A 16,358-nucleotide genomic window follows, 5' to 3' on the forward strand; every position below is an offset into this window, starting at 1 on the left:
GATAGAGATGAAAACTGTAACACGAGAACTACATGGAAAATGCACAAAGTTCAGTAACCAACTTGATCAACTGGAAGAAAGGGTATCAGTGATTGAAGATCAAATGAATGGAATGAAGCAAGAGGATAAATTTAGAGAAAAAAGAATAAAAAGAAATGAACAAAGCCTCCAAGAAATATGGGACTATGTGAAAAGACCAAATCTACGTCTGATTGGTGTGCCTGAAAGTGACGGGGAGAATGGAACCAAGTTGGAAAATACTCTGCAGGATATTATTCAGGAGAACTTCCCCAACCTAGCAAGACAGGTCAACATTCAAATTCAGGAAATACAGAGAACGCCACAAAGATACTCCTCAAGAAGAGCAACTCCAAGACACATAATTTTCAGATCAGATTCACCAAAGTTGAAATGAAGGAAAAAATGTTAAGGGCAGTCAGACAGAAAGGTCGGGTTACCCACAAAGGGAAGCCCACCAGACTAACAGCAGATCTCTCGGCAGAAACTCTACAAGCCAGAAGAGAGTGGGGGCCAATATTCAACATTCTTAAAGAAAAGAATTTTCAACCAAGAATTTCATATCCAGCCAAACTAAGTTTCATAAGTGAAGGAGAAATAAAATCCTTTACAGACAAGCAAATGCTGAGAGATTTTGTTACCACCAGGCCTGCCCTACAAGAGCTCCTGAAGGAAGCACTAAACATGTAAAGGAACAACTGGTACCAGCCATTGCAAAAATGTGCCAAAATGTAAAGACCATCGATGCTAGGAAGAAACTGTATCAACTAACCTTAAACGTAAATGGGCTAAATGCTCCAATTAAAATACATAGGCTGGCAAATTGGATAAAGAGTCAAGACCCATCAATTTGCTGTATCCAGGAGACCCATCTTACATGCAGAGACACACATAGGCTCAAAATAAAGGGATGGAGGAAGATCTACCAAGCAAATGGAAAACAAAAAAAGGCAGGGGTTGCAATCCTAGTCTCTGATAAAACAGACTTTAAACCAACAAAGATGAAAAGAGACAAAGAAGGCCATTACATAATGGTAAAGGGATCAATTCAACAAGAAGAGCTGACTATCCTAAATATATATGCACCCAATACAGGAGCACCCAGATTCATGAAGCAAGTCCTTAGAGACTTACAAAGAGACTTAGACTCCCACATAATAATAATGGGAGACTTTAACACCCCACTGTCAACATTAGACAGATCAACGAGACAGAAAGCTAACAAGGATATCCAGGAATTGAACTCAACTCTGCACCAAGCAGACCTAATAGACATCTACAGAACTCTCCATCCCAAATCAACAGAATATACATTCTCCTCAGCACCACATTGCACTTGTTCCAAAATTGACCACATAGTTGGAAGTGAAGCACTCTTCAGCAAACGTAAAAGAACAGAAATTATAACAAACTGTCTCACAGACCACAGTGCAATCAAACTAGAACTCAGGAGTAAGAAACTCAATGAAAGCCACTCAACTACATGGAAACTGAACAACCTGCTCCTGAATGACTACTGGGTACATAACGAAATGAAGGCAGAAATAAAGATGTTCTTTGAAAAAAATGAGAACAAAGATCAAACATACCAGAATCTCTTGGACACATTTAAAGCAGTGTGTAGAGGGAAATGTATAGCACCAAATGCCCACAAGAGAAAGCAGGAAAGATCTAAAATTGACACTCTAACATCACAATTAAAAGAACTAGAGAAGCAAGAGCAAACACATTCAAAAGCTAGCAGAGGGCAAGAAATAACTAAGATCAGAGCAGAACTGAAGGAGATAGAGACACAAAAAACCCTTCAAAAAATAAATGAATCCAGGAGCTGGTTTTTTGAAAAGATCAATAAAATTGATAGACCACTAGCAAGACTAATAAAGAAGAAAAGAGAAAAACCAAATAGACGCAATAAAACATGATAAAGGGGATATCACCACCGACCCCACGGAAATACAAACTACCATCAGAGAATACTATAAACACCTCTACGCAAAGAAACTAGAAAAGCTAGAAGAAATGGATAAATTCCTTCACACATACACTCTCCCAAGACTAAACGAGGAAGAAGTTGAATCCCTGAATAGACCAATAACAGGCTCTGAAATTGAGGCAATAATTAATAGCCTACCAGCCAAAAAAAGTCCAGGATCAGATGGATTCACAGCCAAATTCTACCAGAGGTACAAGGAAGAGCTGGTACCATTCCTTCTGAAATTATTCCAATCAATAGAAAAAGAGGGAATCCTCCCTAACTCATTTTATGAGGCCAACATCATCCTGATACCAAAGCTTGGCAGAGACACAGCAAAAAAAGAGAATTTTAGTCCAATATTCCTGTTGAACATCAATGCAAAAATCCTCAATAAAACATTGACAAACTGAATTCAGCAGCACATAAAAAAGCTTATCCACCATGATCAAGTGGGCTTCATCCCTGGGATGCAAGGCTGGTTAAACATACACAAATCAATAAATGTAATCCAGCACATAAACAGAACCAAAGACAAAAACCACATGATTATCTCAATAGATGCAGAAAAGGCTTTTGACAAAATTCAACAGCTCTTCATGATAAAAACTCTCAATAAATTTGGTATTGATGGAATATATCTCAAAATAATAAGAGCTATTTATGACAAACCCACAGTCAATATCATACTGAATGGGCAAAAACTGGAAACATTTCCCTTGAAAACTGGCACAAGACAGGGATGCCCTCTCTCACCACTCCTAGTCAACACAGTGTTGGAAGTTCTGGCCAGGGAAATCAGGTATGAGAAAGAAATAAAGGGTATTCAATTAGGAAAAGAGGAAGTCAAATTGTCCTTGTTTGCAGATGACATGATTATATATCTAGAAAACCCCATTGTCTCAGTCCAAAATCTCCTTAAGCTGATAAGCAACTTCAGCAAAGTCTCAGGTTACAAAATCAATGTGCAAAAGTCACTAGCATTCTTATAAACAATAACAGACAAACAGAGAGCCAAATCATGGGTGAACTCCCATTCACAATTGCTTCAAAGAGAATAAAATACCTGGGAATCCAACTTACAAGGGATGTGAAGGACCTCTTCAAGGAGAACTACAAACCACTGCTCAATGAAATAAAAGAGGACACAAACAATGGAAGAACATTCCATCCTCATGGATAGGAAGACTCAATATTGTGAAAATGACCATACTCCCCAAGGTAATTTATAGATTCAATGCCATCCCCATTAAACTACCAATGACTTTCTTCACAGAATTGGAAAAAACTGCTTTAAAGTTCATACGGAACCAAAAAAGATCCCACATTGCCAAGACAGTCCTAAGACAAAAGAACAAAGCCAGAGGCATCATGCTACCTGACTTCAAACTATACTACAAGGCTATAGTAACCAAAACAGCATGGTACTTGTATCAAAATAGAGATGTAGACCAATGGAACAGAACAGAGCCCTCAGAAATAATACCACACATCTACAACCATCTGATCTTTGACAAACCTGACAAAAACAAGAAATGGGGAAAGGATTCCCTATTTAATAAATAGTGCTGGGAAAATTGGCTAGCCATAAGTAGAAAGCTAAAACTCGATCCCTTCATTACACCTTGTAGAAAAATTAATTCAAGATGGATTAGAGACTTAAATGATAGACCTAAAACTATAAAAACCCTAGAAGAAAACCTAGGCAATACCATTCAGGACACAGGCATGGGCAAGGACTTCATGTCTAAAACACCAAAAGCAATAGCAACAAAAGCCAAAATTGACAAAGGGGATCTAATTAAACTAAAGAGCTTCTGCACAGCAAAAGAAACTACCATCAGAGTGAACAGGCAACCTACAGAATGGGAGAAAATTTTTGCAATCTGCTCATCTGACAAAGGGTTAATATCCAGAACGTACAAAGAACTCAAACAAATTTGCGAGAAAAAAACAAACTACCCCATCAAAAAGTGGGCAAAGGATATGAACAGACACTTCTCAAAAGAAGACATTTATGCAGCCAATAGACACATGAGAAAATGCTCATCATCACTGGCCATCAGAGAAATGCAAATCAGAACCACAATGAGATACCATCTCACAGTTAGAATGGCAATCATTAAAAAGTCAGGAAACAACAGGTGCTGGAGAGGATGTGGAGAAACAGGAACACTTTTACACTGTTGGTGGGACTGTAAACTAGTTCAACCATTGTGGAAGACAGTGTGGTGATTCCTCAAGGATCTAGAACTAGAAATATCATTTGACCCAGCCATCCTATTACTGGGTATATACCCGAAGGATTATAAATCATGCTGCTATAAAGACACATGCACACGTATGTTTATTGCAGCACTATTCACAATAGCAAAGACTTGGAACCAACCCAAATGTCCATCAATGACAGAAAATATGGCACATATACACCATGGAATACTATCCAGCCATATAAAAGGATGAGTTCATGTCCTTTGTAGGGACATGGATGCAGCTGGAAACCATCATTCTCAGCAAACTATTGCAAGAACAGAAAACCAAACACTGCATGTTTTCACTCATAGGTGGGAATTGAACAATGAGATCACTTGAACACATGAAGGGGAACATCACATACCAGGGCCTGTTGTGCGGTGAGGGTAGCGGGGAGGGATAGCATTAGGAGATATACCTAATGTAAATGACGAGTTAATGGGTGCAGCACACCAACACGGCACATGTATACATATGTAACAAACCTGCACGTTGTGCACGTGTACCCTAGAACTTAAAGTATAATAAAAAAGAAAAAAAAAATTTGCTATCCATAAAGAAAAAAACGAGTAAAAATTATTATGACTCATTGGAATTAAAAATCTGTGTTTATCAAAAGAAATAATTTCAATATAAAAAAATGGGCAAAAGACTTCAACTGGCAAAATTAATAAGAGGATACTCAAAAGGTCAGTAAACATAAAAAAGTGTTTTCCTTGATCAATCATCAGGGAAATGCAAATAAAAACCTTTCACACACCCAGTAGAATGGCTAAAATGAAAAAACAATCCATCCCATCGTTGTTTAGAAGGTGAAGTTCCTGAAATTCTCTCATATACACCCTTTCAGGGAGTGAGGATAAGTATAACCACTTTGGAAAACTGATAGCACCTAATACTGCTGAAGGTAGGATTCACCATTACTCAGCAATTCTCGGCCTCAGTATATACCCATGGAAAAAGCATACATACATTCACCAGGTAACATGTCAAACCATATTCAAAGCAGCACAGTTTGCATTAACTCCAATCCAAATGTCCATCAGCACCCAGAATGGATAAATAAATTATAACAAATAAATTATACCATGAAATATCTAATGGTATCAATAGGTGTGAAGGTTGAGGAAATCAAGAAGACAAAAAATGAATCATACTGTACAATTCTCTCTCTCTCTCTTTTTTTTTTTTTAAGTCAGAGTCTTAATCTGTTGGCCAGGCTGGAGTGCAATGGAGTAAGATCAGCTCACTGCAACTTCTGCCTCCCAGCCTCAAGCAATTCTCCTGCCTCAGCCTCCCAAGTAGCTGGGATTACAGGCATGTACCAACACAACTGGCTAATTTTTGTATTTTTAATAAAGACAGAGTTTCACCGTGTTGGTCAGGCTGGTCTCGAACTCCTGACCTCAGGTAATCTGCCCGCCTCAGCCTCCCAAAGTGCTAGGATTACAGGCGTGAGCCATCGTGCCTGACAATTCTCTTTTACATAAAATTCAAATTCAGCAAAACTCTTCTGAAGTCTGAATAGTAATTGTCCTGGAGAAGAGAGAATTTGAATAGAGCTCAAAAGTCTATCCTGGTTCAGGTAATATTCCCTTTCTTTATCTGAGTTCTAGTTACATGGGGGTGTTTCTTTTGAGAACAAGCTGCACTTGTAATTTGTGCAGTTTTTATGTTATATGCTACTGAGAAGCTTACACAGACAAACAAACAGGCACCCTGGTACCATGGAGTTTTGCCATCTTGGAAAATGTCTCGTGACTCCAACAAAAAATATGATACAACAAAATTTAAATATAGATAAGTATCAGTCATTTTTTATTCAAATGTAAAATTGTTGAAAGTCAAAATGCCAGACACTATTCCACTAGGTAAAGGACGTTAAAAAATGGAGTGAGGCCAGGCACAGTGGCTCACGCCTGTAATCCCAATATTTTGGGAGGCCGAGGCAGGTAGATCACCTGAGGTCAGGAGTTCGAGACCAGCCTGGCCAATATGGCAAAATCCCGTCTCTGCTAAAAATACAAAAACTAGCTGGGCATGGTGGCAGGCACCTGTAATCCCAGCTACTTGGGAGACTGAGGCAGGAGAATCGCCTGAACCTGTGAGGTGGAGGTTGCAGCGAGCCGAGATCGCGCCATTGCACTCCAGCCTGGGGGACAAGAGCAAGACTTTGTCTCAAAAAAAAGAAAAAAAAAAATGAAATGTGGTATCATCGCTAAGGAACTCTGTGATATCAGATACAGGCACATAAGGAAAAGTACACACCCTCCAACGCACAGTGTCCCAAGGTCTGGCAGATACAAGAAAAGCATGCCACCATGCAGAGGACATGGGTCTAAATTCTGCCTCCACGGAGTCTGGGAAGGCTCTTGTCCAGTCAAGAGCAAGCAGGAAAGGAATCCAGGGAGAGGAGAGAACTGGAAATGCAGGTAGGAGGTGAAGTGCACAGAGAAGAGGAAGTCACTAACCAAACGTATTCACATGTTAAAAAAGTCAACATAGGAAAGGTATAAACAAATATAACCAATAAAATGTTATGCAGAATTTTTTTTTTTCTGGCCAGATTGTCAAAAAGCCTTTGTCCCATTTCAGAGAGAATGTGGAGACACCCCAATTCCATGTACTGCTGGTGGTATATCTACTCCTTTTAGAGGCAATTTAGTAATGGCTATAAAAATTCAAATGTGCAAACATAGCAAGTGCAGCTCTAGAAATTCATCATGAAAAGTGCCCTGGAGGTGACACGCAGGGAGTATGGTAGCATTACTCATAACAGTGAAAAAATTAAAAGCAACCTGAATATTCCAAAAGGGTGTAGTTTAAATAAATTATGGCACATTCAGGCAATGGAATACTATCCCATAACTAAATAGGATGAGGCAGAATTACAAATTTGGATGTAAACATTTGACCATGTTTATTAACTCAAAATAAATGTTCAGAATAACATGGCGTAAAAAATAATTAAATAAAAAGATAAATGAACAAATCAAATTTTATTTGTTTGTATTTGCATAGAAACAATTTTAAAAAGCTCTATCACCTTTTCAAGGGTAGTTTTCTTTGGTGTCTAAGATTACAGAAAACTACATGTAGGGTGTTTTGGTTTTTTTCTGCAGCACTTTATTATTTCAAAATAAAGAAAAATAACCATAAACTATATCAAAGAGCTTATCCTGCACATAATGAGTGGACAAAATAGTTTTTCTTTTTATAGCAAGCTCAGGCAAGTGAAATGACTAGCACTGCTTTATAGAAAGACTTGTACACACGAGGATGTTCACACCCTTTGACCCAGCAAACAAATGTCCTAGGCATTTATTCTAAGGAATTGTATAAATATAAGCCAAGATTTACTTACAAGACTACTCGTTACATCATTATGCACAACATGAAAAATTAGAAATGGCTGGGCGCAGTGGCTCACGCCTCTAATTCCAGCACTTTGGGAGGCCGAGGCGGGCGGATCATCTGAGGTCAGGAGTTCGAGACTAGCCTGGCCAACATGGCGAAACCCTGTGTCTACTAAAAATACAAAAAAATTAGCTGGGTATGGTGGCACACGCATGGAATTCCAGCTACTCAGGAGGCTGAGGCAGGAGAGTTGCTTGAACCCAGGAAGTTGAGGTTGCAGCGAGCCCAGATTGCGTCACCGCACTCCAGCCTGGACAACAGAGTGACACTCTGTCTCAAAGGAAAAAAAAAAAAAAAAAAGAACAATAAAAAGAAAAAGATAGAAAGAAAAATTAAAAATGGTATAAACAACCAACAAGCGAGACAATGTTTAACGATACACGTCCACACCACAGAATATACATTGATACATATAAGACGTTTGCCAACATGTTAACGTTGATATCTATAGGGGAATAATGCATGATTTCTTCACATTAAAAAAATTTTTTTCAAAATCTCTATATAGACATTAGTTTTATAGACATAAACATAAATTTTTAAAATAAAGAAAACAAACCGTATTGCTTGGAGTAGGAGCAGTGGGTGCAAGGCGGCCCTTGCAGGGCAGTTAGTGAAGATGCCTGGTGAGTTAGGAGGCTCTTCCCAGTGAAGAAGCCAGGTAGTGGGCAAGGAGGAGTGTTTGGGAAGTTTCAGATGTGGTCTAAATGAAAAATGAAGATCACAGGAGTGTGGGAGCTGTGAAACTTCCCCTGGAGGTGTTGACATATGGATATGATATTAACAGAGATTATTAGTACAGAAGGAAGGTAACTAATGGAGAGAAATGATATCAGGGAAGAACACAGAGTATTTCTGGATGGGGTAATAAAAATGAATTTTTGAGGTTGACATTTTAATTGGGCCCTAAGAGATGGGAAGAAACTGGAGGTGAGTCAATGAGGAGAAACTCAAGAGAGTATGTGTAAAGAGAGCACCGCAGTAGCACAGGCTGTGGTCAGAGATCAATCAAGGTTCCTTTGTCCTGAAGTGTAAAGTATCCATGAGCAGCCAAAGATACCCCTGGAAAGCCACAGTTAGCCAAATTCAAGAGAGTGTGATGGTTCTGGGTAAGAAGTTGGTGCTTCTCGATATACAGTGGGGGTGTTTGAGAGACTGGAGAGAGTAAAGGATGGATTTGGGAAGGTCAAGTGAGAGAAGACTAAAGTCACAGGAAAGTCATGGGAATTAATAATGGTGGATAAGAAGAAAGGAAACAGAGATGGAGAAATGACAGGGCTTTGGTTTCAGATTCCATGCATTATTTTTTTCAGTGCCTTGTCTAAAGAAATCTCATATAATTTATCAAAAGAATTCCATGAGATATACAGTCCTATCTTCACTGTTTTAGGTGGGAAATTATTGGATATTGAGGGAGGAGAAATAAGCAACAGTAGAAAATAACACTGAAGACTAAAGTCTCCCGCCCCTTGGAGGGAGGCAATAACACAGATAGGGAATGATGACAGTCATGATGAAATAATGATGACATGTGAGGAGTTGGGAACACATGATGAGCTCTGAGGAGAGATGTCAGAGAAGTTTGGATCAGCTTCCACCATTTTATCTTTTGTGCTTTTCGGATCCTGAAATACCTCTAGAAGTTTCCTTAATGTTTTTTCCTGGAGTCACTTCTTCTGGGACATCTCTCATCACAGCATCTCCTCCCTTACACTCCTACGTCCACCTTGGCTGAGTTCCCCTGGCTGCCTATTCAAGGTCTCTCCCCACAGCAGTGGCGACGTTCCTACCTCAGCTATTTCTCCTGTAATTCCATTTATGTGTGATCTGAGTTTCACTTCCCATGGTATCACTTCTCATTTCTTCCCTGCATGTCCTACCTTTTCTGGGCAATTCCTTCTGTGGAAAACCCCATTTTGTAAGACATCAAGTGCACTGATCACTGGGAGCAAAGAAGACAATACAACTACCCTCTTTGCTGTCTGTGCGTGCACTGAATAGCAGGCCTGTGAGCAGTCACGGGCAGATGTTGAAAGAGGAGATGGGATCTGTCACCAGTGGTGGTGATGTGCCTTGCTATCCGTATAGTGATCTGGGAACTGAAGAGCTCAGAATTTATCCTTCATGCATTTTCTCGCAGTCTATTTACTGCGAGTCATTTTCTCGCAGCTGAAATGTGAGTGGTATGGTCGGGAGCTGGTGTTATTGAACTGATCTGTGGCAACTGAAAATATGTGCCAGAACTTTACAAAGTGAGGGGGGTTGCAGGTTTCTTCCCTCTGACTCAGGCTCTCCTCAATGTCTGGTAAGGTGATCCATACCCAGAAACTGCTCCCAGAACCCCAGGTTAAGGGGGTCTGGAGTAGCAGCCATAGGCATAGGGAAAAACTGTAGACTTCTACAACTCTTTTATTTCACGGCTGAAATTCACTTAACTTTTTATTTTTTTGCATTATCTGTGAAAAATAAGGGAAAGGTCTATAGTGATCTTGACAGGAATGGAGAAATTGGAGATGCTTTTATTCCTGACTAGCCCCATACCTGTCTGTCATGCCAGGAAAATTCTCCCACCCATGGTCCATGTACAAAGGCTGGACATGGAGACTGGGGATAAATGTGTAGTTTTCCACTTGGTATATTTCCTACTGGGATCTGGAAGATTGATCAGAAGTAGATTAATATTCCTAGATCTCCAATGCAGGTTTCACTCTAATCTCTCTACAACCTGATGCTGCCAGAAAGAAAATCCAGGGCAGGACAGCCAGCAGAACACCGGGGTTGTCAAACCACATATTATGTTTTCTAAATGTCTGCATAGGAATGCTTTTGACAACCCTGATACATTTTTGATAGGCCTTCAATGTTTTTCATACTGTGTGAGCTTATTAAAAATAATTCCCTTCAACTCTACTACCAAATACAATTTCCTGCTAACAATTAGGAACAGAAATACATTCAAATTGAGCTTTCCAGACAATTACACTGGCAGAAAAGCAATTAAAACTTAGGAACAATGTACACATATGGTTATGTAAAACATAGCTTTTAATGTTGCTAGCTGAAGAAGTTTATAATCCTGTTACTTCTGTTATATAAAGCATGGCTGTGCCCAGCAGTGAAATATGCTGGATCTCTTAGAGAAATGTTACCATATAACTTTCAATGGGGCTAAATTTTCTACAATGTCTTGTGATGAGACTTCTAATTAAATTTGGCTCAGGTAACTGCTTTATAGCATATATGTTAAAATTACAAATTCTTCCAGCCCCAGCCCCATAATAATAACTATTTTGGGGTATTCTATTACCTCAAACAAAGAGGAATAGCACTAGATCAGCAGAAATTGCTCTGGGCCTCAATGAAATCAATGTAACCCTGCAATAATTGGCCTGAAGTATTAAAACCAGCCTTTTCATATTTTCCAAGATCCTGCTGTTTATTCATTCCTTGAGAGTGAAAAATATTTACATTAAGATAGCAAAGTGTAAATGCATAGTAATGATTATATTTATATTAAGACATTTTAAATAGCTAAATTAATCCCCGTGTTCGTATTTATATGACTGATGTATTCCTCATTTTCAAGTTAACATTGGAGGTAATATAGACTATGTTACCATTGAAATAATTAAGACTTAGAAAACACGCCAGCTAATATCAAGGCTAAGACCAGACACCATTGTTCTGAGTATCAGTACAATTTTAAGTACATAATATACGATTTTAGTATATTATGTACTTTTAATTATGGTTTCTCCAGATCGCCATACTAAACATTGCATTTATATTCTTAGAGAAGAGTGGTTCAATCATCGAAAACATTTTGGGATTAAGTTGAATGTCAGTTGAGGAAATCCATGATAAATATTTGATGCCACCTTCTTAACTTGCTTGTTGGGAAGAAATTTATGCTTTAAATTTAATAGATGTACTTATAAATTTGATAGTATATACCCTCATATTGAAAGATATGTATAAGAAGAAAATTTTTCAAAGTCAGTTCATGCTATAAAAACTGGACATTTTTTATTAATTCAAATCTTTTAAAATTAATTTTCTCTTTTTTATTTGTATTATTATTATTTGAGACAGAGTCTTGCTCTGTCGCCCAGGCTGGAGTGCAGTGGCGTGATCTCGGCTGACTGCAAGCTCCACCTCCCGGGTTCCTGCCATTCTCCTGACTCAGCCTCCTGAGTAACTGGGACTACAGGTGCCCACCACCACGCCCGGCTAATTTTTTGTATTTTTCAGTAGAGACGGGCTTTCACCGTGTTAGCCAGGATGGTCTCGATCTGCTGACCTTGTGATCCGCCCGCCTTGGCCTCCCAAAGGGCTGGAATTACAGGCATGAGCCACCACACCCGGCCTATTTTCTCTTTTCTTTTATTAAAATGTTAACAAATTATTAGATTCACCTGCAAAGAGTGAATCCATCACTTGGTTTGCATTTAGAGAAAGGCGGTGCTCACTCTAATTCCAGTAAATTAAAGCACAAAGGAAATTGTGAGAAAAACAAAAATGTGAAATTCTAAAAGAAGATAAATTATTTTTATATAAAGTCACTCCATCATCATAGATGATTTCTACAACTTTTCAAAATCAAAGCCAGTGGAGTGGTTTTTACATTTCTCAAATCTAGTATTTGTGAATTCCAAGTTAAGGACTAATATTTAATTTAATTAATTTATTTAGTTAAGACTGCAGTGGTGTGATCATAGCTTACTGCAGCCTTGACCAACTGGGCTTAAGACATCCTCTTGCTTCATCCTCCCAAAGTGCTGGGATGAGAGGTGTGAGCCACTATGCCTGGACTATTTATTTCCACAGAAACATGCCTTTATTGATTTTCATGAGGAATATGAAATATTAAATTCTGTTACTCAGATATACCTTAGTGTTCAACAGGTCAATAATCATCAAATTATTTATCTTAAGGGCACACACTAATTTTAAAATGAGTTGTTATAAAATAGTATGTGCTGTGGTTTTCCTGTCTCCACCAAAACTCATGCTGAAATTTAATTGCCATTGCAGCCATATTGAAAGTGGGAGCCTTTAGGAGGTGATTAGGTCAAAAGAACTGGGCCCTCATGAAGGGATTAATGCTGTTATCATGGGAGTGAGTCAGCTGCAGTGGGAGTGAGCTCCTGAAAAAAAATTAAGCTTGGCCCCATTTCCTCTCTGTCTCTTGTGTACTTCCTGGCTATGTGATGCTCTCACCATGTGGATTCATCACATGCCAATGTCATGCCCTTAGATTTCCCAGCCTCCAGAACTCCAGAATTGTTAGGAAAAGAAACTTCTGTTCTTTATTTCTTTATAAATTACCCAGTCTATAAGTCTGTAGTATTCTGTTTTTGTTTTTTCTTTTTTGAGATGGAGTCTCGCTCTGTCGCCCAGGCTGGAGTGCAGTGGTATGATCTCGGCTCATGGCAAGCTCTGCCCCCCAGGTTCACACCATTTTCCTGCCTCAGCCTCCCGAGTAGCTGGGACTACAGGCACCTGCCACCACGCCCGGCTGATTTTTTGTATTTTTAGTAGAGACGGGGTTTCACCAGGTTAGCCAGGATGGTCTCGATCTCCTGACCTTGCGACTCACCCGCCTTGGCCTCCCAAAGTGCTGGGATTACAGGAATGAACCACCGCACCCGGCCCCCTAGTTTGTAATATTCTATCATAGCAGCAGAAATACCATCCTAAGATGTTTGCATTCTAGATATGTTTTAATTTTGCTTCTTGCTCCTTTTATGTAGTGAGAATCTTTTTTACACAGGGTCTATAAGTGGTAACAGTTTGTGCCACATCAATTCCACTCACTACCAAGTTGTTAGTGTGACTAAACAGTGAGACACATGAATTTCAAAGACCTCAGATGTCAGATGTACAGCAACGGCATCGTGTAACAGAATACGCATTTCCCTCACTCCACTCCATCCCATTTTATTTCTGTTAAGTTATAGAGTTGCAGTGAAAGAAGTCTGTGATGTCTATGTAATATACATTACTAAGCTTGATAGGGTGGCTTTTGTGAATAAAGACAAAAATCATTTGTTTATGAATATTTTTCATCCTTCCACATCTCCTGCCTCAGTCTCCTGAGTAGCTGGAATTACAGGTGTGTGCCACCATGACCAGATACTTTTTGTATTTTTGGTGGTGATGGAGTTTCGCCATGTTGGCCAGGCTGGTCTCGAACTACTGACCTTAAGTGATCCACCCGCCTCGGCCTCCCAAAGTGTTAGGATTATAGGCATGAGTCACTGTGCCCAGCCTGACTTTGACCTGTTACTGTTTTTCAGCTTCACATATGTGAAGGAGGAACTGAAGCAGCCGGGCCAATTCATTTACTCTTTGGTGGGTACAATAGCATGACGAAGGAGTATAGAGACCTGGGACATGCAGATTAAGGCTATTGGAGGTCAGATTTTTTTCAAAAGCAAATTTTGTACAGAGAATTCATAACAACAACAATGAAACAGAAAGGTTAATTGAAGGAAATATATATTTTAAAAAGTATTGCTTAGGACTGTGTGTCCTCTTCATTTTAAACAAGAACTAAACATAAAACTTATTTTAAAATTACCTTTTGCCTTATGTGTTATGGTTTCGGAGACAGATTTTGGACTAGATCACCGAGAGCTTACTTTAAAATATTAATTCTTGTTGATTTAAATAACTCACCGTAATAACTCAGAACTCACTATTGGAGTAGAACACTGTTTGTTTAAATGTTCGCATCATTTTCTGAAATTTGCAATGATTTTCTTTATACATGTTACTTTAGAGTACTTTCTTGGTCTACCTCAAAGTTAATTTGGTATATTGCAAAATGATACACATTGCTTCCACCCTGTACACAAGCCTTTTAAAAATATGACTTTGCTTCTCTTCCTATTAAAAGAGCAGTGGAATCTATTTCTTCATAACTTGAGTCTTGCCTAGCCCATGAGACTTGCTTTGACAAACGGCACCTTAGCAAGTGTAATGTAAGCAGAAGTTGGAAGTTTGTCATCCCTTGCTGCTACAACCTTCCCATCCTGACTAGCCTACTGCAGGAACAGAAGCCTTGTATGGAGGGGCTCCTGCCTTCCCAACCATCCCAGCTGAGGCCCTCACACTTAAGGAAGGTCACCCAGGACTACTCATCCCCAGTCAATCTCACCTAGATCAGAACAGCCCAGGCAACCCATAAAGTCATGATTTTTTTTCAGCTACTAAATTTGGGGGATAGTTTGTTATGCAGCAGAAGCTAACTGAGACACTCTCATTTTGTCTTTATTATATAGAACTTAATAAATGGTTTCAAGGGAACAGCAAAGTAAGCAAGCGAGCCAACATAACATCTAGCTACAGCTTTGCCTTTTCTTCTTTGGTTCAGAAACTTTAACCATGGATATTTGGTGTACCACCATCTCTGCTATAAGAACAGAAGGCATCTCTCTTTTCTCAAATCACTGAAACCAAAATAAAACAAGTACCTAATGGTCTTTCCGGGGTCTGCCTCTATAATCCAGGTGCAGTGGAGGTTGTTGTCATAAGGAGCTGGATAGCCGGGGGACAATATTCGTCCTGATGTGGCTGCATGGATCTGACCACCACATTCCGCTGTAGAAGACACAGAGAGATGGGAACGTTCAACTTCAGGCATCACACATTTCTATTTAGCTACTTTTAAAAACCAAAGCCATTATGTCTGCATTATATACAGAGAGAAAAAGAAACACCATCATCTATCTCTCCTGATCATTTCAATACTTCTTCCAAATCATAACCTCTGTGGAAAGCCTTTATACTCCATGCAATTAAAGTTGAGAGCATAAAGCAGTAAGACACACATGTGATAATTCTAATAATAACACTGTACCAATAGTCTCCATAAAAGAATACTAGAAAATCTGTCTTTCATTGCTGAAAACACACACTCACAGACACATGCAAATCTCAGGATACAAAAACTCACACTGTAAGGTGTGATAAAATTCCTCCTCTTTTCCAATAAAGGAAGTCAAAGCAACATGGCATGAGTACCCTGAGGCCTGGCTTTTGCACAATAGTCTGACTGGCTTCCGCACTCACCTATGCACGAAGGTAGCGGTTTGTCCCACACTCTCCTGTCTCCACTCAAACAGGTCAGGGTGTTGCTGCCATGCATGGCGTACCCCGGGTTGCAACTGTACAGAACTACAGTGTCAGTAAAGTGGCCTTCATCACGGATCCTATAGCCATAGTTAGGGATGCCCGGATCCTCACATTTTACCAAATCAAAACCTGCAAGAGAGAAAGGGAAGGAATAAACAGAACTCAAGACAGGGTGTACATCTGCCTTAAAACAGAGATGAAATAAACAAGTTTGCTAAATGCTCCTTGAAGGGTAGGGAGAAAAAAGGAGATTGTGAATTGACAAAGCGGAAAAGAAAGATGGATCTGTATTGGGGGCTATTTGTTACTCATCTGTGATTTCTTGAAGTTCGATCACCTTATTTGTTCCTCCTTACTTACAAGCTTTTTATTTTAGTATTATTTTTTTTTTTGACAGAGTTTTGCTTTTGTTGTCAAGTCTGAGTGCAATGGCACGATCTTGCCTCACTGCAACCTCTGCCTCCCGGGTTCAAGCGATTCTCCTGCCTCAGTCTCCCAAGTAGCTGGGATTACAGGTGCCTGCCACCATGCCCAGCCAATTTTTTGTATTTTTGGTAGA

The 16,358-nt window shown here is 39.4% G+C and overlaps 1 protein-coding gene across 2 annotated transcripts in view; it reads right to left on the minus strand.

Annotated features, from left to right (window-relative positions):
* The window catches only part of CSMD1 (CUB and Sushi multiple domains 1), a 1,948,922-nt gene that overhangs the window by 341,579 nt on the left and 1,590,985 nt on the right, over nucleotides 1-16,358 (minus strand). For both annotated transcript variants that reach the window (XM_073017922.1, XM_007961594.3), the window contains exons 24-25: nucleotides 15,737-15,928; nucleotides 15,139-15,265 (exon numbers count right to left, since the gene is read on the minus strand). In XM_073017922.1, the coding sequence (XP_072874023.1) occupies nucleotides 15,139-15,265; nucleotides 15,737-15,928 (319 nt within the window). The remainder of the gene's footprint in view (nucleotides 1-15,138; nucleotides 15,266-15,736; nucleotides 15,929-16,358) is intronic.

The sequence above is a fragment of the Chlorocebus sabaeus genome, chromosome 8, assembly GCF_047675955.1.
Source record: "Chlorocebus sabaeus isolate Y175 chromosome 8, mChlSab1.0.hap1, whole genome shotgun sequence".
NCBI classification, from domain to species: domain Eukaryota; kingdom Metazoa; phylum Chordata; class Mammalia; order Primates; family Cercopithecidae; genus Chlorocebus; species Chlorocebus sabaeus.